A 26,477-nucleotide genomic window follows, 5' to 3' on the forward strand; every position below is an offset into this window, starting at 1 on the left:
CACAGCTTTGGCCCGGGGTTCTCCTCCCAATGTTGGAGGGGATATGGCTAAGTTGGGATGATGGGTTACATGTGGCGGTTATGCCCAATGACACAGCTCTTTTGGGAAGGGAATATAACTAAACTAAAAGAATTACCCATCTCAGAACTGCCCCTGGACCCACTGGTCCTTGTACTGGGGAATGCTTGCAGCATAGAGGAGGAACACATCTATCATACTTTCCCCCGGTTCACCAGGCATGCCTTGAATGTGGCAAGGCTCACGATCGCCCAATGTTGGAAATTACCACAGCAGCCCTCATTAGGCCTCTGATGGACCAAGAAATGGAACACATGGGCAATGGAGACAATGTTTTCAATATTGCAGGTAACCCTAACAAAATGTTAACATGACTGGTCTCCTTTCGCACCCTTCTGCCCGAATACACCAACACCCAGAGCCATGACCTATTCAGATCATTATCATTGCTATAAACCCAAAGTTATAGGCCTGAGCGTAGCAATGCGGTTTTTGCCATTAGTATTCTGGGGTGTGTAGCCCTAGGATACTAATGTCGTAGAAAACCTTTTCAAGAAGCATTTCTTTTGCTGTTTGAAAAGGCGGTCGCAGTACTATACGTTAGTTCTAGGAACACTAGCACGCACGTACTGCTTCATTACTACCGTTCTAGGAACACTAGCACGCACGTACTGCTTCATTACTACAGAGTTACAGGGGACGATTTTGGGCCAAGTTGATCCGTAGTAATGAATGGGAGGAATGCTTTTAAACGTACAATGTATTCTGCACGCGTAAGGCAGTATGTGAAATGCAGTAATGTGTATTTCACATATTGGCTTAAACATGCAGAATGCATTGTACCTATGAAAGCCTTTTTCCCCATTACAAGAACATAAATAGTATGTGCAAATGGAATGACTTCTACATACAGTGAGAATGGATAAGCACATATTTGCAAAACAGACATTTTCTATTTGTGAAGCAGTTACATAGAATTTCTAATTTAATGTGGCAATTTAAATGCAGAAATGTGCATTTTGTAAAGAAGAAAAACATTTTCTGGGTAGCTGCACCAGGTTTGAATGAGTGAAACGTGAGGTGAAAGCGTTTCTTTCAGAATGTGCGGGCTGTTATAAAAGCTGCGGCGCCTTGTTCCAGAGTTGGTGAATTTTGAACTGCAGTCAGGGAAATGGCGGCGTTGGAAGGTAGGTTTGTAAACATCAGTGTACCCGGTGCGCAATGCACGCAAGTACGACCACGGGATTACACTGTGGTATGGATCGAAAACGAGCCAATCCACATGAAGTGTATCCTGTGACTTCGCTGCGCCGGCTACTAATGTGAATTATGATCTTTGAAATATTTCCTTTGACTTCAGTAAGGTGGCATTATTTTCAGATGATAATGCCGTGTTAAAACTGTCCTCTTCACATTTACTAGCTTTGCTGGAATTGAACATTATTTCCAATGTGTTTTTTTTAAAGTGTCTAATCTTTCTTGTGTTATTATAGCTGCGTCTCTGCTACACTCCACTAAAGGTGCACTCTGCGAGCGTGCTGCCAGGGTAGCCTCTCAGAAGGCATCCCGGATTCATGAAGCAATGTGCCATGGAATGCTGCGGTCCCTCCCTACAAGAGTCTCTCCTGTGCCTCTGCTACACGCCAGTAAAGGTGCACTATGCAAGCGTGCCGCTAGAGTGGCCTCACAGAAGGCATCCTGGATTCCTGAAGCAATGTGCCGTGGAATGCTGCGGTCCCTCCCTACATGAGTCTCTCCTGTGTCTCTGCTACACGCCAGTAAAGGTGCACTCTGAGAGCTTGGTGCTAGAGTGGCCTCTCAGAAGGCATCCTGGATTCATGAAGCAATGTGCCGTGGAATGCTGCGGTCCCTCCCTACATGAGTCTCTCCTGTGTCCCTGCTACACGCCAGTAAAGGTGCACTATGCAAGCGTGCCACTAGGGTGACCTCTCAGAAGGCATCCTGGATTCATGAAGCAATGTGCCATAAAATACTGCGATCCCTCCCTACAGGAGTCTCTCCTGTGCCTCTGCTACACCCCAGTAAAGGTGCACTCTGTGAGCTTGCTGCTAGAGTGGCCTCTCAGAAGGCATCCCGGATTAATGAAGCAATGTGCCATTAAATGCTGCAGTCCCTCCCTACAGGAGTCTCTCCTGTGCCACTGCTACACGCCAGTAAAGGTGCACTCTGAGAGCTTGCTGCTAGAGTGGCCTCTCAGAAGGCATCCCGGATTCATGAAGCAATGTGCCATGAAATGCTGCAGTCCCTCCCTACAGGAGTCTCTCCTGTGCCTCTGCTACACGCCAGTAAAGGTGCACTCCATGATCGTTCTGCCAGAGTAGCCTCTCAGAAGGCATCCCAGTTTCATGAAGCGATGTGCCATGGAATGCTGCGGTCCCTCCCTACATGAGTCTCTCCTGTGCCTCTGCTACACGCCAGTAAAGGTGCACTATGCAAGCGTGCCGCTAGAGTGGCCTCACAGAAGGCATCCTGGATTAATGAAGCAATGTGCCGTGGAATGCTGCGGTCCCTCCCTACATGAGTCTCTCCTGTGTCTCTGCTACACGCCAATAAAGGTGCACTCTGTGAGCCTGCTGCTATAGTGGCCTCTCAGAAGGCATGCCAGTTTCATGAAGCGATGTGCCATGGAATGCTGCGGTCCCTCCCTACATGAGTCTCTCCTGTGCCTCTGCTACACGCCAGTAAAGGTGCACTATGCAAGCGTGCCGCTAGAGTGGCCTCACAGAAGGCATCCTGGATTCATGAAGCAATGTGCCGTGGAATGCTGCGGTCCCTCCCTACATGAGTCTCTCCTGTGTCTCTGCTACACGCCAGTAAAGGTGCACTCTGTGAGCCTGCTGCTATAGTGGCCTCTCAGAAGGCATCCTGGATTCATGAAGCAATGTGCCGTGGAATGCTGCTGTCCCTCCCTACATGAGTCTCTCCTGTGTCTCTGCTACATGCCAGTAAAGGTGCACTATGCAAGCGTGCCGCTAGGGTGACCTCTCAGAAGGCATCCTGGATTCATGAAGCAATGTCTTATGAAATGCTGCAGTCCCTCCCTACAGGAGTCTCTCCTGTGCCTCTGCTACACGCCAGTAAAGGTGCACTCTGCGAGCTTGCTGCTAGAGTGGCCTCTCAGAAGGCATCCTGGATTCATGAAGCAATGTGCCATGAAATGCTGCAGTCCCTTCCTACAGGAGTCTCTTCTGTGCCTCTGCTACACGCCAGTAAAGGTGCACTCCACGAACGTGCTGCCAGAGTAAACTCTCAGAAGGCATCCCATATCCATGAAGCAATGTGCCATGGAATGCTGCGGTCCCTCCCTACATGAGTCTCTCCTGTGCCTTTGCTACACGCCAGTAAAGGTGCACTATGCAAGCGTGCAGCTAGAGTGGCCTCACAGAAGGCATCCTGGATTCATGAAGCAATGTGCCGTGGAATGCTGCGGTCCCTCCCTACATGAGTCTCTCCTGTGTCCCTGCTACACGCCAGTAAAGGTGCACTATGCAAACGTGCCACTAGGGTGACCTCTCAGAAGGCATCCTGGATTCATGAAGCAATGTGCCATAAAATACTGCGATCCCTCCCTACAGGAGTCTCTCCTGTGCCTCTGCTACACCCCAGTAAAGGTGCACTCTGTGAGCTTGCTGCTAGAGTGGCCTCTCAGAAGGCATCCCGGATTAATGAAGCAATGTGCCATTAAATGCTGCAGTCCCTCCCTACAGGAGTCTCTCCTGTGCCTCTGCTACACGCCAGTAAAGGTGCACTCTGAGAGCTTGCTGCTAGAGTGGCCTCTCAGAAGGCATCCCGGATTCATGAAGCAATGTGCCATGAAATGCTGCGGTCCCTCCCTACAGGAGTCTCTCCTTTGCCTCTGCTACACGCCAGTAAAGGTGCACTCCATGAACGTTCTGCCAGAGTAGCCTCTCAGAAGGCATCCCGGATTCATGAAGCAATGTGCCATGAAATGCTGCAGTCCCTCCCTACAAGAGTCTCTCCTGTGCCTCTGCTACACGCCAGTAAAGGTGCACTCTGCGAGCTTGCTGCTAGAGTGGCCTCTCAGAAGGCATCCCAGATTCCTGAAGCAATGTGCCATGGAATGCTGCGATCCCTCCCTACAAGAGTCTCTCCTGTGCCTTTGCTACACGCCAGTACAGGTGCACTATGCAAGCGTGCCGCTAGAGTGGCCTCTCAGAAGGCATCCCATATTCATGAAGCGATGTGCCATGGAATGCTGCGGTCCCTCCCTACATGAGTCTCTCCTGTGCCTTTGCTACACGCCAGTACAGGTGCACTATGCAAGCGTGCCGCTAAAGTGGCCTCACAGAAGGCATCCTGGATTCATGAAGCAATGTGCCGTGGAATGCTGCGATCCCTCCCTACATGAGTCTCTCCTGTGTCTCTGCTACATGCCAGTAAAGGTGCACTATGCAAGCGTGCCGCTAGGGTGACCTCTCAGAAGGCATCCTGGATTCATGAAGCAATGTGCCATAAAATGCTGCGATCCCTCCCTACAGGAGTCTCTCCTGTGCCTCTGCTACACCCCAGTAAAGGTGCACTCTGCGAGCTTGCTGCTAGAGTGGCCTCTCAGAAGGCATCCCGGATTAATGAAGCAATGTGCCATTAAATGCTGCAGTCCCTCCCTACAGGAGTCTCTCCTGTGCCTCTGCTACACGCCAGTAAAGGTGCACTCTGAGAGCTTGCTGCTAGAGTGGCCTCTCAGAAGGCATCCCGGATTCATGAAGCAATGTGCCATGAAATGCTGCGGTCCCTCCCTACAGGAGTCTCTCCTTTGCCTCTGCTACACGCCAGTAAAGGTGCACTCCATGAACGTTCTGCCAGAGTAGCCTCTCAGAAGGCATCCCGGATTCATGAAGCAATGTGCCATGAAATGCTGCAGTCCCTCCCTACAGGAGTCTCTCCTGTGCCTCTGCTACACGCCAGTAAAGGTGCACTCTGCGAGCTTGCTGCTAGAGTGGCCTCTCAGAAGGCATCCCAGATTCCTGAAGCAATGTGCCATGGAATGCTGCGATCCCTCCCTACAAGAGTCTCTCCTGTGCCTCTGCTACACGCCATTAAAGGTGCACTATGCGAGCATGCGGCTGCTATAGTGGCCTCTCAGAATGCAACTAGGATTCATGAAGCGATGTGCTTTTGAAAGCTCCGGTCCCTCCCTACAGGAGTCTCACCTGTGCCTCATCTCCATGTTGGCAGTGAGGTACAGTTGAAAGGGCGATGCTGACAGGGGTCACTTTAACACCACCAAATTGCTGTTTCTTTTCTTGAAATGAACGTTATGGTTCCATACCTGTATGTCCTACCAATAAGAACCCTGCCCCTGAGAAAGAATACAGTGATCTGTAATGTGCATGGTGATCAGGAAATAAATGCAAATCAACAATCATCAGGTTTTAGATTACCTGCTCAAATTCTTGTACAATGTCCATTGTCGTCATTAAACTGTCCCATTCCAGCCGATAGGGACCTGGGCGAATGTAGTCTACAATTCTATTAGTGATGCCATCCACAACTCCTTGAGCTTTGTACCTGAAACAATAGAAAAGTAATCTAAAACACAGAAGCAAAGCGTAGGCAGAGAAGCACTGAGTTGCGAATCAGAAGGTTTGGGGATTGTCTGCCTTCGGCTTAAACACCAACAATGCTACATTTTCTATTACAGAAAAAAAAGGCCGAAAGGCACAAGCATTTCAAGTAACTCAGAAAACTATACAATGGGCACTTTCTAAATATGAAAACACGCCCTGACGAAGACGTGTCAGTGAGATTAGGAATGATTACCATGTTTCTCTGCTTATCTCAGCTCTTGGTGGTAATCTGCCCATTTCCAGAACATTGAAACAGGCGTAGGAGAATTGTAGGCATCATATTGAGGCAATAAGCCCCAAGATGGTGGGCTGTTACCGCCTAAAGTAATGCCCTCGGGGCCCACAGTTACAGGCCCCGGGGGCATTACCGTAAGCGGTAAAGGGCCGCCGTCGAGAGGCTTATTTCCATTAGTACCCCAGCCCGTTAGACCAGGGTACTAATGTTTTTTTTCCCAACTGCGAGACGGGTTGCGTTTCGCAAACGGAATTATTTTTTTTTAAAAAAGTTACAATAAAATGCCCGCCACGGACAGACAATGTAGTCCATTTTCTCTTTCCGTGGCAGCCATAGTAAACAAACAAAATGGCAGTGATGGAAGGGGAGAAGGAACTACGTTGTTGTGGCCTTAAAGGACGACAGGATGCTGCAGTGGGTTCTAACTGTCTTTATTGCAAGACAAACAGGTGGGCATAAACTTGGCTGAGTGCATCAGGGGAACTACTCACAGTTCAGTTCAGGGCCCTCCCAGTTACATCACTGGGGGCAAGGTGTGCACAAGGATGGCACGCTGCAAGCTTCCAGGGCCCCCATGTGGCCTCCTATGGCTTTGGACTTATGCCCTGGAAGCTGGAGTCATTAGGCTCTTCAGGGCCTCAGTTTCAATGGCTCCTTATCAGGAGCAGCGCTCTCGGTCGACCTGCTTGGTCTGGCGCTTCGCTGACACTGGCGGGAACGTTGTCTCGCGGAGCACGGGCTCGCGAGATCTCGTTAAGCCCAGATCTTGCAAGACCACACTCCAGCGATCACGTGACGTCCCCACACACCTCCTTTACTGAGAAAAAGGATGGATGGTCATTCCATGACAAAGTCTGCAAACTTGCTGGGTCTCCTTCTCTCTCTCTGGGGTCTACTCCGATCTGGACGTGGGGCAGGACTGCGGGAATGCTCTTGAAGAGGTGCAGGTGATTCGAGTTCTACTTGTCTTGCTCTTCGCTGTGACTCCCTGAGTGGGGTTGAAGAGTTGGGGCTTGAGAACTCGTTGCCGTAGTGTGACTCCGAGTTATCTCTTTCTGAGAGGTGAGAGTTTTCAGATGTCTCCTGGTGGTCTTGATCTTCTCCGGCTTCCCATTGTGGCTGTTCAATGGATCCTTTCCTGCGGTACATGGCCACCCTTTCTAGATTCCATTTCCTTCCGTCGCTGGTGCAAATGTGGTTTGACCCTTTCTCCACGACTTCTATGGGACTGCTGTATCTGGAGCCAGTCAAAGTGTCTTTGTGGGGAAGGCGTATCTTTACTAGGTCACCTTTGTTAACTACTGTGTGGCGAGCGGCTCGACGCAAGTCCACTTGAGTCTTCATGGCTTCTTTGTTACGCTGCATGCGGAAAACCACATCTTCCATGTCCACTTCTTCGTCAGCCCTCACTTGGTGGAGCCACGGTGGTACCAGTGTGGATGCTGCCCTTCTCCCCCTTAGCAGATGGAATGGCGAAACACCTGTGACGGCGTTGGGGGTGATGCGGTGGGCTGCTACAGCTTCCTTGACTGTCTTGTACGGGTCTAGGCCCGAGGCATGCGCCAGTTGCAGCGCCCCTTTGATGAAGCGGTTTGCCCGCTCAACCAGGTCATTGGCCTGTGGGTGGTAAAGACTTGCTCTCCGCTGTCAAATGTTGTTGAGTTTGAGGAATGTCTCCATTTCTCGAGAGACCAGCTGGACTCCGTTGTCCGTGACAAGTTCTTCTGGTAGGTCTTCCTGCTGGAATGCGGCGGTGAGTGCTTCGATGACTGTGCTTGTGGTGATGTCTGAAGTGAAGTCAACTTCGACCCATTTGGAGAAATAGTCGACCATGACTATTCCGTATTTGTGTTCTGGGGGCATGTTGTCCAAAGGCCCAATGAAATCCAAGCCTAGTTTGCGCCACACCCCTTTGGGGACTTCGGTGGGCAGCACGGGAGCTTGCCTCACGGCTAGGCGCTTGTCACTGTTGGTGCACTCATGGCACCTTTCGACCATTTGTCGTTTGTCCTGGTCCATGCCTGGCCACCAGTAGGCGTCGCGTATCCTGCGTCTGGTCATGTTGCATCCCAGATGGCCTGAGTGTGCTCTGCACAGTATCACTTTGCAGATTCCGCTGGGCGGGATGACTTGATCGCCTCTGAGAATGAGACCGTTCATGGTGGTGATTTCCTCGTTCACCTTCCAGTAAGGGCGAAGGCCTTCGGGGATCGCTCTCTCGTCGGGCCACCCTTCGCGAATCCAGGCACTTACGTGCCGTAGGGCATCGTCCTGCTCGAATTCCTCCTGCCAGTGGCGCTCACTCAGGTCCATGTACTCGCCGTTCCTCAAGTCACTGATGGAGGCTGCGACACACTCATCTTCCAAGAATGTGGTACCAGGGGCGCTTTGGTCAGGAGCCTGAACATGCAGTCCGCTTGTGCGCTTTTCCAACCCGCGATGTGGACTATCTCGTATGTATATTCTTTAAGCTTTGCGGCTATCCTGGCCAGCCTCGGGGTGGCAGTCTTGGTGCCGCCCGGGCTCAACATGTGAATGAGGGGTTTGTGGTCGGTGACCAACCTGAATCTCGTGCCCCAAACATAAGATCTGAAGTAGTCGACGGCCCAGGCACATGCCAACATTTCTTTCTCAACGGTGGAGTAATTCTTCTCCGATGATGATAGCGCTTTTGATGCAAATGCCACAATGTTTTCAGTGTCTCCCTTTTTCTGGGTCAAGGTGGCCTCCAGGCCGTATGCGCTGGTGTCTGTAGTAATGCAGGTGTCCCATTCAGGGTTGAACGGTTTCAGGCATGGCGCGTGTAGAATTTTCCTTTTGATTTCACCGAACGCTTCGTTTTGCTCTGGGCCCCAGGAGTAGGCTGCCCCCTTCTTCAGAAGCTCCCTCATGGGGGACGTGGTCTCGGAGAACCTTGGGACGAATTTAGCATAGTACTCGGCTAGGCCCAGGAATGAGCGTAGTTCCTCTCTGGACATCGGAGCCGGGGCTTCTGTTATGGCCTCCATGAGGTTCTTCTTGGGGCTGATGCCTTCACTTGAGATGCAGTACCCAAGGTATTCTACCTTGGTCACTCCAAAGATGCATTTTTCGTGGCGTAGATGAACGCCCGCCTCTTGAAGCTTGTTCAGGACTGCCCTGAGTGCTTTGTCATGGGTCTCGTTGTCTTTTGCATACACGAGAATATCGTCTTGAAAGAAAGAAACATTTGTGAGTCCTTTAAGTAGAGAGTTCATCATCCTCTGGAATGTGGACTCTGCCGACGACAACCCAAATGGCATGCGGGTATATTGAAAGGTGCCCGAAAGGAGAGATGAACGCTGTCAGGGGGCGGGAGAATTTGTGTAGAGGAATCTGGTGATAGGCATCACGCATGTCCAGCTTCGAGAAGATTGCCGCCTCTTTCATCATGAGGACAATTTCGTTAATGCTGGAGAGAGGAAAGTTATCCGTGACTACCTCTAGATTCAGGCTTCTCAGGTCGGTGCATATCCTGAGGTCGTTGCTGGATTTCTTTTTGACCAACACCACTGGACTCAGCCACTCTGAAGATTCCACGGTCTCGATGGTTCCTTCTTCGACCATCTTCCGAAGGTGGGCATCCAATGCGGGTCTCGCCGTGGCAGGTACTGCCCTGACTTTGTGTTTCACCGGGACCACGTTGGGTTTCAGGCGAATCTTGTGGACAAAGTTTCTCACTTTCCCTGGGTCTCGGAAAACAGGCTCAGGAAGATCTCCTTGAAATTTTGCGCTGCTCCTGAGGAGACCATGAGTACCTGTTCCGGAGTGCTGGGATCTAGTTTTATGCTGAGTTTGTGTTGATCGTCCCATCCCAGCACGGCTGGGCCTTTGGGTGAGAAGTACACTTTGGTGGTGGTAGACCTCCCTTTGAAGTCGATCCGGGCTCTGATGTAGCCTAGGAGGTCGACAGTTGCACCTCCGAACACCGTCGGTTTTTGCTTGGTCGTTCTGATCTCTACTTGTGCTTGTCCCATCATCTCCTTATACGTGTTGATGGGAAGGATTGTGAGGTCAGATCCCGAATCTGCCATGACACGTGTTTCCAATCCGTCCACTTTAATGGTGCAGTGGGGCTTTTCCCTCCTGTCATGGGGGGCGTTGACCATGACGACCATGGGTCTGTCCTGTAGTTCGTCATCATCGCTTGAAGCGCAGTCGCCATCGACGAGGGAAACGATTTTCTCCCGCCACGTACATGCCGGGGCCACGTGACCAATGCGTCCGCACTTGGAGCACTCCTTATTCCTGGCGGGGCAGTCGCGATCATTCGCCATGTGCTTGGTGCTGGCGCATCTTAGCATTTCGGCACCTCCTTTTGCCTGGGGCCTTTGTCTCTGGGACTGCTTGTCTCTGCGCCCTCTCCATTGTAGCGCCGCAAGTTCGGGCACGGGCAGGTGACTTCCCGCCTCTTTGCGTCTGCTGTAGGTTTCTTCCTCCACCCAGGCAATTTGGATGGCCTTGTCAAGGGTGACCTCCTTTTCTTGGATGAGCTTGTCCTGGACTTTCCTAGAGTTAGTGTGAACGACGAGCATGTCGCAGATAATTTGTTCTGCATTTTCGGCAAAGGCGCAAAGAGAAGCCAGCTCCCTCATCCTGGTGATGTAGTCGTCCACGGATTCGCTCCCTTCCTGTTTGCGGGTGTAGAACCTCAGCCTGTGCAGTACCACGTTCTCCTTATTCGTGAACCTCTTCACAATGCGACGAGTCGCTTCCTTGCAGACGTCGTCGTCGGCCACAGGTATTGCTTTCAAGCTGGCAAAAATGCGCTGACCTTCAACCCCCAATGCATTTAGCAGCATCGCCCTCTTCCTGACGGGGGCATATCGCGTGCCACCCACCGCCTCCAGATAGGTGGAGAAAAGGGCATCCATGGAATTGCTGGGGTCCCTGGCAAAGGGAGAAACGCAGGGGGCAGTGTGGCGCCTTGCATGGTGGGCCTGTGGGTCTTTTGATATCCTCGTCACCAATTATGTTGTGGCCTTAAAGGACAACAGGATGCTTCAGTGGGTTCTAACTGTCTTTATTGCAAGACAAACAGGTGGGCATAAACTTGGCTGAGTGCATCAGGGGAACTACTCACAGTTCAGTTCAGGGCCCTCCCAGTTACATCACTGGGGGCAAGGTGTGCACAAGGATGGCACGCTGCAAGCTTCCAGGGCCCCCATGTGGCCTCCTATGGCTTTGGACTTATGCCCTGGAAGCTGGAGTCATTAGGCTCTTCAGGGCCTCAGTTTCAATGGCTCCTTATCAAGAGCAGCACTCTCAGTCGACCTGCTTGGTCTGGCGCTTCGCCGACACTGGTGGGAACGTTGTCTCGCGGAGCGCGGGCTCGCGAGATCTCGTTAAGCCCAGATCTCACGAGACCACGCTCCCGCGATCACGTGATGTCCCCACACACGTGTAGTCCCTTCTCCCCTTCCATGGCGGCCATTCACCTACAATGAAAAAAAAGTAAACAGAAAAATGGCCACTAAGGAAAAGGGAGAAGGGACTATGGTCGCCTGAAAAAAAAAAAAGAAGATGATGATGGCCGCGAGGGACGCGCAAGTACGTGTGCGGGATTACCATCTGGTAAGGCTCACAAATGTACCATTCGGTACATTTGTTTCGAGCAAAAAAAAACCTGCGCCGGGTACTAATGTGATAAACTGCTAACAAGGTGACTAGTAGGGATCATATGGTTGTAAATTGCAGGAGGGGCGTAGCCTGAGCTCATGGAGGAAGAGGTGCCTGGGCAGAGGCCTCCTGTCATAATCCTTGATCTGATCCTAAAGGCTAATGACATACCAAGATCTAAGAGACACTAACCATACCCATGTATGGGTGAAGCATTTCCCTAACTCTCCTGAGAAAAAACAGTGACAAACAGAGCTGGATGGCCAAGGATTGAGGCCCGAGAGCAGGAGCCCTGAGACAGGCAAGATGGCGGATGCCGCCGTAGCTCTGTAGCGGAGAGGAGGAGGGGCCGCGATCAACACAGGGACATCGGTAGTGTGCAATCTAATCCCCCTCTGACTCGGTTTCTGGCTGCGGTAGAGGCAGAAGCCGGGGAGCGTGGATGGTGGCTGTTCCCAGTGCATGGTGACACAGTAATATGAGGTGGTGGCACACCGTAAGCGCACTTGCTGAAGACAGCAGGGTGTGACGGGCTGTGGGGAGCGCCGGGAGCGGCCAGTGGGTGACCAGACGAAACAAAGAGAAACAGTGTCCGGCACAGTGCAGGACTGCGCACTAACTGAAGGTGACTGAAAATCAGACAGTCGCGGCACGGAACTGCGGCCCCACGGGGGTAGGAGACGAAGGAGATCACGGAGTGTGGAGGCGGTGCCGACGCTGGCAGATACGTGTATAGCAGCTGCATCGCTGCAAATGATGGCTTGGCAAATGTCCTGAAGCGGAACTATAACGCAGTGACAGTGTGCAGCAAGGACTGCGTCACACACGAGGAGCAGCTGCGGTCGAAGGGGAGAACAGTAAGGAGACACCCGCTGGGAGGACACTGATATGGAAGATACGGTAAACCATGCTACGAAACAGCGCCTGTGTTTAATAGCTGGGAATAGTCACATGCAGTGCTGCCGGGAGAGGTGTGTGGTATCAGAAAAGGGCCTTTCACCACCCAAAAGAGAAGCGCCCACATTGACTTTATTCTGTTAAGGCCTGAACACTGCAACACGCCCACATTAACTTTCAACAGAAAAAGTCTGCGCATTATGACACCCTTGGGCAAGCTACAGTGAAATGCCGCTGGTACACAAACGCGCTGTGTAAGGACAAGAAGCACTCTGTCAGCAAGATGGCGGGAGGTGGACAATGCAATTAGAGGATCTCCACTAAAACCACAGAGGAATGCATGCACTGACTTTGACTGAAGTGGCTGGCAAGCTGCAAGTCTCTATAGCAGCAGAAGGAGAGACGCCAAGAGAGCAGGGGCAGGTAACATAACGTAACAATAGTTGGTGCCTGAGTGGAGGTGGTCCATGAAAGTGAACACAGTGAATCCACCATTGCCAATGACTACCTAGTCAGGGAGAGGACTCATCGACAGTCATCAACGCGGCAACTGCCACAATCACCTCTCCCCTTCACACGTCAGACACTGAGGTGCATGAGTGATGAGGGGTAGTGCAACGAGGCTACCAACCGTGTGACACGCAGAAGGAGCGCTCCCGTCACGGAGAGAAAGGTGCCCTTGATCATGTACGACCAAAAGAAACGCACCCCCAAGCAGGAAGAATGGGCATGCTGCAGTGTTGAGGGGAAGCAGAACCATATAGGAGGTAGGCGGCACTAACGTTCATAGCGCGGTGCACAATGCGGACACAGGGTATGGCGAGCAGCAAATAGGAGATGCTTAAGGGAAAAAAAAATAAACACTGCACACAAGGCCCAGGACTAAAGGAGGCCCACTGGAACACTGAAGTGAAATGGCATACTGCCACGTCTGAAGGCAAGGTCAGCACCCTAGGGTGGACTGTGCAAAATCCCTAAGAGAGAGCGGAAAGTGACATAACCCGAACAACAGTACCCTGCACCTGCGCAACAGGAGAGAACGGGGAAACTGCAAATGGTGCGGGATTTGGAGAACTTCACTCAGAGCAAAGTGGCCAAGCTCTGGAAAAGGGCAGAGTGGACTACCTGGAGCGAGAGGTGAAAAAGAGCAGATGAAACATCTATGAACCGCTCTAGATCACAACCCAGGTAGAAGCATAACATACTGAGGCCGCAGGTCCTGTGAACGGAGCCAGAAGATACACTATCAAATACACAGCTTGAACCACGCAAGGTTGAATATACACACCAAATACTGACACTAGTGAGCACCACTGAGAGCTGTCAAGGCCTGCAAACATCCCAACTACAGGCAGAAAAGCGACCATGCAGCGACAGGAAGAATACAGTGGCAAGCTGAAAGCAGCAATCTACTACTACTACATCAGTAAAGGAGGGCATGTCCCCACCAAAAGGGAAGAGAAAGTCCACAATCATGGACTCCTTTGCTGCAACCAGGCTGTGCAAACTTACACAGAGCAACAATGCGGCACACAGTGAACAAAAGGCCCCAGAAGAAAGCAACAAGGATGTGCAGGTACTGGAGGCTATAGCCCCACTGTGATAATTCACAGACACCAAGATAGAAGAGGTTAAGACCGACATGCAACTAATGAGGCAGAACATGCATAACCTGACAGAGAGAGTAACGGCTACAGAGACTGGGCTGCAAGACACAATGGAAAGCGTGAAAGATTTGCAATCTAGAGTGAGAGGAATCCAGTGCTAGAGGCAAGATCGGAAGATGCTAAAAGACGGGCCCGGTGCAACAAGGTTAGTTTGCTGGGAGTTCCCAAGGGAATGGAAGGCCCGAACCCCACAGGATTCGTGGAAACCCTACTACTGCAAGAGTTTGGCACCGGTAAACTCTAGCAAGGATTTACAGTGGAAAGGGCCCACAGCTCCTTACAAAAAAGACCACCACCAGGCTCACATCCCCGCCCAAAGATTGCAAAAATATTGAATTTCCAAGAAAGGGAAGTTATACTAAAATACTCGAGGGAAGGAGAAGAAGGAGGAGAGATAAGACGGGACAACTCAAAAATAGCTATATACCCGGATTACACGCCCACAGTACAAAGAGCAAGAAATTTGTTCGTCCCGATCAAAGACAGGCTCAGAGAACAGAACCTCAAATACATGCTAATGTAACCGTCAAGGCTCAAGGTGATCTATAATGGACGTGCTGTTTCCCTGGAGACTCCGGCAGCGGCTAACTTGTAGCTAGAACACAACAACTTGGCTGGAGGGGTGGAAGCTGTGACATGAGCTGGGCCTTCTGATTGAGGGGCAGAGGGGGTTGGGGAATGTGACAAATCACCAAAATGGTTATTGTGGGTTACTTTGTGACTAATGTTCATTATAGCCATGTTAAGAAACCCAAGGTTGACGGGGGACCTGCCAGGACACTTGGCCAGGGCTAAGAGGTACAACCCACGAAAGGATCAGTGTCGGCCTGTTGCTGGCACAACGTAACTCGCACTCAACGACCCGGATGGGCCAAGGAGGTGCGGGGACGCCTGAGCACTGCTTGGACGGAGCAGCAGCTGGGTGTGGTTGTTTAGTTTTGTTTGTTGTTCGGAATGTTCTAAGTTCTTCATATGAACTGACAGAAGTAGGGGGAAGGTCACACGCGATGACTAGGAGCAAAGGGGGGCTGTACTGGTGGAGATGGGAGGAAGAGGTGGCTGAGGGACTGCCTGAGTGGCAGCGGGAGGATGACAGGCAGGAAAGGGAAATGACAGTACACAGTCATGGCAGTTAACATTAAGGTGTTAACGTGGAACTTAAGGGGGATGGGCACTCTAATGTCATTTTTTCTGAGCAGGATAAAAGTGTCAATTGCCCTACTGCAGGAAGCTCACCTCACAGAGGACACTATGGCCAAGGTGGGGGAGTATTTGGGAGGACAGGGATACGGAGCAGCATACGCTGAATATGCACGCAGTGTCTTTACATGGATAAGTGCCACTGTACCCTTACGATTACTGGGGATGGAGGCAGGCGCAGGAGGAAGGTACCAGTGGGGCCCGCCACAATGGGGGTTCCAACCACGCGGAGGAAGAATAAACCAGCGACTCCGCAGACAGCGCTACTAGACCCATCTGAAGACCCCGAAAAAATTCCAGTCTTCAATCTGGCTAACATTCCACTATCGGCTGCTGAATCCTCAGTGCTTACAAAGGGCCTGTCTTTTGTGCCAACAGCACAGACTGACTGGTATAACTCAGAGATGGAGGTACGCACCTTCCTAAGAAAAGTTAGACTAAGAACCTTTTTCCACGACCACAATCTGGAACCTGAGGAAACAGACAATGACACTGGACTACACAATCCATCGTCATTCACCCCAACCGATGGCCAAATACCAACCGAGGTCTTAACCTTTGAAAGATGCGTGCTGGAAGACCTTGATCGTTTATGAAAGAAAACCAGGAAAACTAAACACATGTCCCCAGCTGAGAAACAAGCGTTAACATCACTACAGACTAACATAAATATCATCATCAAACCAGCAGATAAAGGGGGAGGCATAGTGATTGTGACTATAGACCAATATAAAAACATGGTCTTAGCACTACTTGATGACCGAGAAAGCTACTCAGTGCTTAGAAAAGATCCTACCCGAGAAATATCACAAGAAATCTCGGAAGCGGTAAATTTCGTATTACAACGTGAGTGGATTTCACAAAAGGAAGCAGAATACCTAATTAAACCAGCTGGCAGGACTCCCTGCTTCTATTCGCTACCCAAAATACACAAAGACTCAATAAACCCACCAGGACGTCCCATAGTTTCAGGATGCGGCTCAATCATTGAACCATTATGCAAGTTTGTAGACACCTTCCTGCAACCAATCAGCATCCAAACTCCAACCTATCTCCGAGATACTACTCATACAATAACCATCTTTGAAGACTTGGAATTTAACCCTCTGGAACAAATGCTGTTTAGCATGGACATCAAATCGCTTTACACCAGCATTCCCCAAGAAGATGCTATTGAATGTATCAGGGAATGGCTTACCTTCAATCCTCCCGGTACCAGGACTCCAGTGACCTTTATTGTTGAAATTATGATGATTGCACTTCAACGAAACTTCTTTACTTTTGACAACACCATGTACCTGCAAACAAAGGGTACGGCCATGGGTGCTGCCTTTGCACCAAGTCTAGCAATCTTGTTCATGGCTAAATTTGAGAAGGACTTTGTATTCTCTCCACACAATAACTGGCAAACTAACATCAGCCACTGGCACCGCTACATTGATGATGTTATCTTCATATGGACCGGTAGCTCAACCAAACTCACTAGTTTCTGGAACTGGTTAAATTCCTGTAATTCACATATCCAATTTACGATTGAACAAAGCAAACTTGAAATAAAATTTCTGGACCTATCAATCCACTCTAAAAACGGAAAGCTAGCATGTGATTTGTACCGAAAAACAACTGCCCGCAACACTCTTCTTCATTACACCAGTAACCATCCGGCACACACCAGAAACAACTTACCTTATGGACAGTACCTAAGAATACGCCAGAACTGCTCCTCTTTAGATGACTACAAGAACCATGCCCAGAGCCTCACCGCACGTCTAATAACAAGGGTTATCCTAAGAAACAGCTAGATTTAGCTAATAAGAGAGCCCGGAACTGCAATCGTGAAACCCTTCTCCAACTACAACTAGACAATACAGACTCTGAGGAAAAACAACTAACATGTGTAGTCACCTTCGGAGCACATACTTCAAAAATCAAACAGATCATTAACAAACATTGGCACATCGCCCGCATGAACATACCCGGGGACCTTGCTCCAAGATTTGCATATAAACGAGGAAAAAACCTTAAAGAGCTCCTCGTACATTCACTGTTTCAACCTGCTTCAAATACCACTCGCACCCTTCGCCCACTGCAAGGACACCACCCATGTGGTAATTGTGTTGCCTGCAAATTTACCAAAAAAATGAACTCCTTTCAAATTTGTACACGTACCTGGACACTCAGAGATTTGACTAACTGCAAAAGCCATAATGTAGTTTACTGCATAGAATGCCCATGTGGCCTCCGGTACATTGGCCAAACATCTCGAGCCATCAACACAAGAATATCAGAACACAGATCAAAAATCAGGTGCAAAAATATAACGCCACCGTTGGTTGAACACTTTTTGAACTTTAACCATACTCCCAACAATATCCTATGGTAGGTGATTGAAAAAGTTAAGGGAGGACCTGATATCCACCATAGCCTCAACAAAAAGGAAGCACGATGGATCCACAGGATGGACACTTATCACCACGGCCTAAACAAAATTTTCCATCCCATTACTTAACGACTCAGAATACTGGCCAAATACTCTCTCCTTCTCTTTATACACATATGCACTTTTGCAATATGTCATGAGCAATGTGTATGTGGTACTCCGGGCACAAACATCAGTGATCCATTTTCCGAGCTAAATTTCTAACATGACATATGAATTCCATGGCGACATGCTCCACACACGCATGAATAATTAACAGTTTGAAGTAAGCAAACACTGTTGTATAGAAATTCACGTACAAACCCCCTTTTTGATTCTGTCCAACCAACTATTTTTCAACACAATTCAAACTAGCAAATATGCTTTGGTACAGAATACTTTCCTTCTGACCCACAACTATCGTGTCTATCGACTATAAATTACTTCCAACATCAGTACTAAACTGTAATTTTACAGTTTTTAGTTAACACTATAGTGTCTAGCAACTGCAAGCAACATCCACTATATGTATCAAAATACACTTTCATAATCACGCTAGGAAGTAAGGGAGCATGCGCACTGTGAAAACACTTGTTTTGTCAATAATGACAAAGTTCGCAGTGTGCACGCGTGGGCGTCCGTAGCAACGACCAGTTCGTTCTCCCTGCGGTCGGATTCCCCATTCCGCATTCCTGGGAGGACTTGTCTTGCTGACTCATTTGCGGCAGAGACCTCGTAGACCAAGGTAGCAGCGCAGCATGACCCAGCGCTGAAGAAACAAAGTGAGCCTGATACCGCTGATTCTTACGTGTCTCTGTGTCTCTCTGACTCCGAGCTAATTACATAAATGCATGCTGCCTACAAAACGATTTTAGGCACATTGTATCACCTTGCTAACATTAGTTGCGGGAAGGGCGTTTCTAACACCAACATGCCGAATCCTTTTACTAACGCTGGCACACGGGACGCCACGTTCCCTATTCTAGCTGCCATCTGAATCCACCGGCACCATGGCGGCAAGTACCACCGGCACCATACCTTGCACACCGCAATCAGAATTTCTCTATTGGGCCACACAACAGCCAACCACTCTGGGGTTAGAAGATGCACTTTAAAACACTGGGAGGCTACATGGCACCCAGTTTGTTCACAAAACATAAAATAAAATAGGTATGTTAACAAACGCACCATACTTTGTTTTACCGCTCAGAGCAAAAGCTAAGCAGCGGATCCTCTGCATGACTTAACCTGTAACCCTTGGAACAGCAAATAAATTGCTGACTGTTTGGATCTAAAATGATCTAACGGCACCACCTGTTTACTTTAAACAGCCTCGAGACCACTCGCGAGCATTCTGGCATTTTTGGGAAGCTCGCAAACCTGGGCCAGGTACCTATATTCATGGTCCCGGCGAAAAAGACGGTCTCCTCCTCTCCACGAAGTGTGACCACACCAATGCGCTTGAGTAAGCGCATACCGGCAAGTAAGTTTGTAATCCGGTTGCCATGAGAACAAAATTAACTGTAAACCTAGTCCCACTAATGGGGACTCCCCTGGTATTATAGCCAATCTCAACAACACTTATGTCTCCCCCTACAGGGTCCCTGATTCTCAGCCCTGATGAAGGCGGACTCCACCTCAACCCATTACCGCCAAAACGTGACAACTACAGGGAACAGTGATATACCTGTACTATAGCCAAGTTGAAACTCTCTGCGATCAACCAATTTCTGATCACGTTGGCTAATGATCAGATATCTTGTATCAAATGACCCTGCATTACTTATGGACCTCTTTATGAAAGAACTCTTAACTAAACGTTTTTCCAGCACCAAATATGGGAACTTTTGATGCACTTAAATAACTAGTAAGATTACACATGCATCTATAACTGTTTCCTTCCCCTTTTCTTTGCGGACAAACGTTGAAGCTCGACTCATTTAGAGATATTGGACTTGAATTATCTCACACCATGTTGATTGTACATGTCAATTGTTTTCAATTTGTCTTCACATGTTAATTATTCTCAATTTGCCCTCACAATGTGTTGAATGTTTCTCTCTTGAATGTAAATAGCCATTCAGGAGAGTTTTATGTTACTTTGTTTCTGCACTGACTTTTTCTAGCGACTTACTTTACAAAGCAGTAAAATACCTTTAATGTATTGCTTGTATCTCTTATTTTCTTTACTAATTGTAAAAAAGTTGTGTTTTGAGATTGTAGTAATATATACCCAGTGGTAGATCCATTCCGTGATTGCTAAAAACTAGGCAAGACACGTTCTGTCCTCCTAAATAACTCAAGAAAACAGTCCAAACACTTTGCTTGGCCTGTTTACCTTGAATACTCTGTGGTAAATACAAAATAGTAAAGGTACACACCTTGTTTCGCAGGATGAAGGTACCAACTACTGAGAGGCTGCATTGAGCAGACAGAAATTTGTATAGTCAACTCCTATTACCCAAACCACGGGATCCCTGCTCACCTCAACATGCTATGCACCAAAATAACCCCATACCGTGATTGCTTTTTTATCTGGGGGTGATTTCAATTGCGTAAGGGACCTGGATTTAGATAGGTCTAGCCCACCGATGAACCAGGCAGAGGCAGCCCCATTGACACTAAACACAGCAATGGGGAACCTGGACCTAGTGGATGTATGGAGGGAGATGCACCCGAAGGACAGAGAATACTCTTATTTCTCTTCACCACAAGGTCTGTAAACTAGACTAGATTACCTATTAATAAGCGAAATCCACCTACCACAAGTAGAGTCTGCACAATACTTGGGCAGAACGGTCTCGACTACTCACCACTAATTCTAGAGTGGCAGATGCGGGGCCCCAGGCCTCCCATACCATTGTGGCGCATGCCTGTAGATGCACTGATGGATCAAGCCTTCAGAGGGGATCTCCAAAATAAATTAGAGGAATATATTGAGAGGAATGTGGGAAGTGTGAAGGACTGGGGCATGGTGTGGGAGGCACTGAAGGTAGTGGTGAGGGGGGAGGTTATAGCCGGTGCAGGGGGCATCAGGAGAACATTGAGGATCGACCTGGAGAACAGAGAGGGGGAGATTAAGCAAATGGAAGCTAGCAACCAGGGAACTAGGGGTGAGGAATCTAAAATTGGAGAAGCCAGACGCAGCTGCCAGGAAGCCTGGGGAAGACTGTCAAAGTTTGATCATAAGGTGAAAACCACGAGAGCACATGCGGAATGGGATAAGCCTGGCAGGCTGTTATCGTGGCTGTGTAGGCGGGAACACCAAAGACATTTAACAACAGAAATTAAAGATGAAACAGGCAAGGTACATAGGTCACAGCAATCAATTAATGACACCTTCATGAAATTCTATTCCCACTTGTATGGTCACAACTCTTTGGTGCACCAAGAAGACATACTGGGCAAACTGGAGGAAATAGGTTTGTCCAGACTAGGCAAAACACAAAGCGAGACACTAGAGAGGGATATCTCACTTGAGGATGTAAGCGAGGCAATCAAATCACTAGCTACTAGCAAGACACCCGGGAGCGATGCACTCCCTCCAGAGTTCTATAAGACGTACGAACCGGCTCTAACCCCGGTGCTACATGAGGTATTGAGGGAGGCATACGAAAAAAGGGGTGCTGCCGAGAAGTATGAGGGAAACACTTGTGATCCCAACACCCAAGCCTGGAAAAGCCACTGACGACTGTGACTCATACCGACCACTAGCGATGCTAAATTACGATGTCAAGATATTGACAACCATATTGGCCAAGAGGCTATCCAGGGTTGTCGGAGACCTGGTGCACAAGGACTAAAAGGGTTTCATACCAGGCCGCAACACGGCAGTAAACCTGCGCAGATTGCAGCATGTTATGGCACACACAGCAGGCTCACAGGAACAATATGCAATAGTCTCGATGGAAGCTATAAAGGCATTTGACTCGATATACTGGGAGTGGTTAGTTGCAGTATTGAGGGAGTTAGGGTTTGGTGAGGTGGATAAGAATACTTTACACTGAGCGAGGGTGAAGACTGGGAGGGTAGTGTCATCGGTTTGGGATATTCGAAGGGTCACCAGGCAGGGATGCCCACTATCACCCATGCTATACATACTGGGGCTTGAGCCAATAGCAATTTACCGTAGGAAGACATTTTGGGATGTGGACATGTGGGTGGGAGGTACCAGCCACGTGGTGTCATTATATGCGGATGACGTGCTACTGTACCTGAAAGATCTGCATCTTAATGTGCCAGTAATACTGGATGTATTGGATAACTAGGCAAGGGTGTCAAGGATCTGTTTCAGCAGGGAGATGTCGTGTATATTCTCAGTAGCTGGCCTACAGGGGTAGGGTGAGAAGGATTTGCCTCAGGTTGGACTGAGGTGGTAACTAGAATCGTTCAAGTACTTAGGGGTAAACATAATGCACAGCCCAGAGTTGATGCATGAGAGTAATACTGCAGCTCTGGTAAAGGGCCTAAGGAAATCCATTAAATTGTGGTCTAGACTACCATTGGCAATGATTGACAGGGCGGCCATCACTAAAATGATTTTCCTGCCGAGATTTTTATATTACTTCCACAACGTACAATGCTACTATTGCAGGAGTTCATGTGGGGTTCCACCCGACACAAACTGTCACTTGCCACACTCAGTCTGCCCTACAGGGAGGGGGGATGCAATTACCAGACCTAGATAAATACTATCTGGCAACTTAGCTTTGTGACTAGATGACTTTCGGATGAGGTCTCATCAGAAACAGAGCTGCTTAGGCAACTAGTAGCACCGGCACGCCTAAAAGAAATACTGTGGGTCCCACTGGGCTGCCTGGGGAATGCCCCCATGATTGTTTTATTGGGAGACAGGTGTGGCACAGGGCTAGGACGCTATTACAACTCAAACACCCTTACTCACCTGAAACCCTGATCGCTGCTGATGTTTGTAAAGATAAAACATATCTGACAGTGGTAAAGCATTGGGAAAAATTGGGTATTTACAATTGGGGGGATATACATGAAGAGGGTGTCTTCAGAGAGTTTGAATCCCTGCGAGAAAAAGAGGGGTTACCTAGCGGGCAGTTCCTATGCTATCACAAAGCCCGGCAGGTGGCAAAAAGGAAATGGGAGAAATGGCCAAATTAACTGACATCGGACCCCCTGCTGATCCTGATGCACAACCTGGGTGATGGCTGGAAGCCGGTGTCCAGGCTATATGGCCAACTGTCTGAGAAGCCCAATCCAAAAAGCACAAAACTACAGACAAGATGGGAAACTGATCTGGGAACGGACATAACAGAGGGGGGGTGAGAGAGGATAATGATGTACCCCCAAGAGGTTTCTAGAAATGCCCGATTTAGGCAAATCCAACTAAATGTGTAATACTGCACGTACATGACACCAAACAGGATAGCCAAAGTCAGCAGAAACGCAAAACTACTGTGCCCTTGGTGCAATATGGGGGAGTCGGGGATGATACACATGTTCTGGGGATGCGGGTGGGTACAGCAGTTCTGGACACGAACAGAACAGGCCTGCAGAAAAGCTGGGTTAGTACAGTAAAATTGGACACCAAGGGAGTGCCTTTTGGATGCTTACCCAAGAATAAGCAAGTTCAGGCACGTGGTCAAATTTATGGATATGGTGAGCATACTGGCCAAGAGAACTATTGCAATGGCATGGAAATCAGTGGGGGGCCCACAATATGTAAGATGGCACAGGGAATTTGAGCACTGGGCGGAGGCAGAAACCAGGGTGTGCGTGGAAGGGGTATCCAGGTCAGAGGAAAGTGTGAGCGATACATATGAAGCCTGGAAAAAAAACGTTAGTTTGGCACATGTTTCATCCATCTAATGATAAACCCCCTTGAATGCAGATAAGACATACCTGAGTAGATAATCAAGACATTATTGTGAACAATATGAGTGTGGTGCTGCCCATGAACCTACCCCCTGTCTGAAAGTAGCGTTGACGGTGGAAAGAACCCCCACGCAATTGTGAAAGTAAAGTGACACTGGAGCCAGCTCACAGAATCGTGAAGTGCAAACAGTTTATTGTTTGTTAATGTGTTGTTTTTGCTGTTTATAACCAATCATCATATAATTGTATGGATAAAAATGGCTAAATGAGATTCAACGTACAAATGCAATTGTATAAATGCCAATAAAAATATTTTTAAAAAAAGAAAATGATTGCAAATTGCAGACAAATATGGTGAATAGTAGATATTAAGGTGTGATGAATTGATGAATTGAAGACGCATATTGAAACAGATTTAAAATATATGGTAATGATAAACTAATTGTCACTTTTTTTAAAATCACATTTTATTGAGGCAATAAGTACCTTGGCCCGTTAGACCGTACATTTTCTCTTTCCATGGCGGCCATAGTAAACAAAGAAAATGGCCGCCATGGAAAAAGGAGAAGGGACTACGTGTGGTCCCTTCTCCATTTCCAGGGTCTTCTGAAAAAAAAAAGAAGACGACGAATGGCACGAGGGACGCGCAAGTACGTGTGCGGGTTTACCTTCTGGTATGGCTCGCAAATGTACCAATCGGTACATTTGTTTCAAGCGAAAAACCCAGCACCGGGTACAAATATGGTTTAAAACATACAACAAAACAAAAACCAAAGCAGCACCATAAATGACCCAGTTGGAGAGATCCGCCATGCAAAAAAACAAAGAACAGCTCAAAGCATAGGTAAGTAGTCTCCATCCCTCATCCCAACCCCTCAGAAAACCCCAGTTACAAAGCTTCTTCCAATTTATGCCATATCCTGTGGGACTTAGTAGGACACCCCAGGCATTATAGCTCCTACTTAAATGCGACATGTATGTTTGTTGTAAGTCAGGGAAAGAGACAAACCACCCCCCATCCAGCACATGGCTCAGAGTGAGGATACCACAGCCAGCTCAGCTCCCAAGCAGCCCAATCTTGTTAATTTTAGGTTGCAGTGTGTTTGTCCATAGAGGTTGGGAAAGTGTTGGCCTCCCGTACCATCCAGTGCCCCTCGTCGCAGCCCTGAAGACTTTAACAATGTGTCGAGTTACATCTGGTGGAGCAAGGTCTGTGCCATCCGGTACAGTGTCTGGACATGCATGACCTCTCTCATCCATGCCCGTTTGGCTTTGGTACGGGGCAAGCAAGCATCGCTGGATCACACTCAGGGAGAGCTGAATTCTATTTTGTATTTCGCCCTGAAGTGTTAATTAGAACATCGTTTTCACACACAACAACACTTCGTGGTGTCCACTCTTTAGTGTGGAGAGTCTTTCATTCTTTTGCTATTTAAATAGTGGCCTCAATGATTATTTCTTCTGTGGTAGCCCTCATAGTATGTACATGCTTCTATCCTTAGGTGAAGGCTGGTGGGGTCTTCTGTCGGTCTTGGGTTTTTGTTTAAGGCAGGTGGGAATCCTGTCCCTAATGTTAACATGAATTGACTGTTGATCACCTGCTGCTTACTAAAGATCGAAGTTTGTCAGTGTCTCAGAGGACGTTGGGGCCACATTTCTAGGAGGAACTATTTCCATGGGTCACGGGACCCTTGTTCTTTTATTGACCTTCACAGGAAGTGTGTGGTCCCCAGATCTTGGATCACGTACTTGTTAAAAGAAAGAGGGTTTTTAAAAAAAATCAAATTTGTTGTGGGCTCCTCCTGGTTATTTTCTGTTGATCCGGATAGGGTGTCCGCTATCTTTTTTGATGGTCTGGTTTGTTGGATAGATGTCACTTGTATTACAAACAAATTGGTGGAGTCCACAAAACAGCAGAATTTTAGGAGGGTCCTTCCTCCATGGGTGACATTCACTTGTTTAAAAGTATCCCATCTGATTTATTGTGATATCCCGGATGTAACAAGGGGGGTCGACCAGTTTCATCTTCTTCAGGACCATGTACTTAGACCTGTCGCATAAGGATCAGGGTGACAGTGAGATCGGAGAAGCCGTCATCCCATCTGCCTTCTACACAGCTTAGTTTGTTAGGGGCTGTATGCCACAGATGATCTTGGGCTTGAAGGATTCGTCTGTATTTCCGAGTGAATCGCTTCCATGGAAACCTCTGGACACCAGGCCTTTCGTGCTGCGTGGTCCTTCCCAAACAAATCAAGCGCCAAGGCTTGCCATGCAGCCATTCGTTGATCACCGTCATCTGTAGTGTACAGCATTCGATTTTCCAATGCCCCGTTCCCACACTGAGCGCTGTATGGTAGATACAACAATCATAGCCTATTTCCGACCCCATAGCAGGTCTATGAGAGCAGAATCCACCCTAGCAAATCCGTTTGGGGTACCGGAAGGGGGCGTTTTGGAGGACATAAAGATACCTAGGTAGCATGAACATCTTAAACAATGCTGCCAGAAGCGTTATCGGAAGGGTCTGCCAGTGTCACACATCTTGTAGAAACCAATCCATAATGGGAAGTAAATTGCGAGAAAGAAAGTCAGCTGGATCAATGCCAATAGGAACCCCTAAGTATCTGAAACCTGCCTGTGAGATATGATAGGGACAGCTGGTAGGGAGCACCAGATTGCCACCCTTTACTGGAATGAGGACTGATTTATGCCAATTAACCTTAAGCCCACTAAGCTTATCACTCTCTCGAAAGCAGTTAGTGACAATGGGGCAGGAGATCCTCGGGTTATCTAGGAATATTAAAAGGTCATCTGCATAGAGGGAGACCCTGTCTTCATGTCCAGTGGGCCAGCAAAACCCAACCATGTCAGATCTGTCTGAAGTTGTATTGCCAACGGTTCAATGGTGACCATACAAAAACGGGAGGAGAGTGGGCAGCCCTGCCTGGTTC

At 48.6% G+C, this 26,477-nt stretch overlaps 1 protein-coding gene across 1 annotated transcript in view; it reads right to left on the reverse strand.

Annotated features, from left to right (window-relative positions):
• The window catches only part of STARD4 (StAR related lipid transfer domain containing 4), a 128,872-nt gene that overhangs the window by 32,636 nt on the left and 69,759 nt on the right, over nucleotides 1–26,477 (reverse strand). The window contains exon 4 of the mRNA XM_069625489.1: nucleotides 5,442–5,568. Within this exon, the coding sequence (XP_069481590.1) occupies nucleotides 5,442–5,568 (127 nt within the window). The remainder of the gene's footprint in view (nucleotides 1–5,441; nucleotides 5,569–26,477) is intronic.

The sequence above is a fragment of the Ambystoma mexicanum genome, chromosome 6p (genome assembly GCF_040938575.1).
Source record: "Ambystoma mexicanum isolate Mex_15411 chromosome 6p, UKY_AmexF1_1, whole genome shotgun sequence".
In the NCBI taxonomy this organism is placed as follows: Eukaryota; Metazoa; Chordata; class Amphibia; order Caudata; family Ambystomatidae; genus Ambystoma; species Ambystoma mexicanum.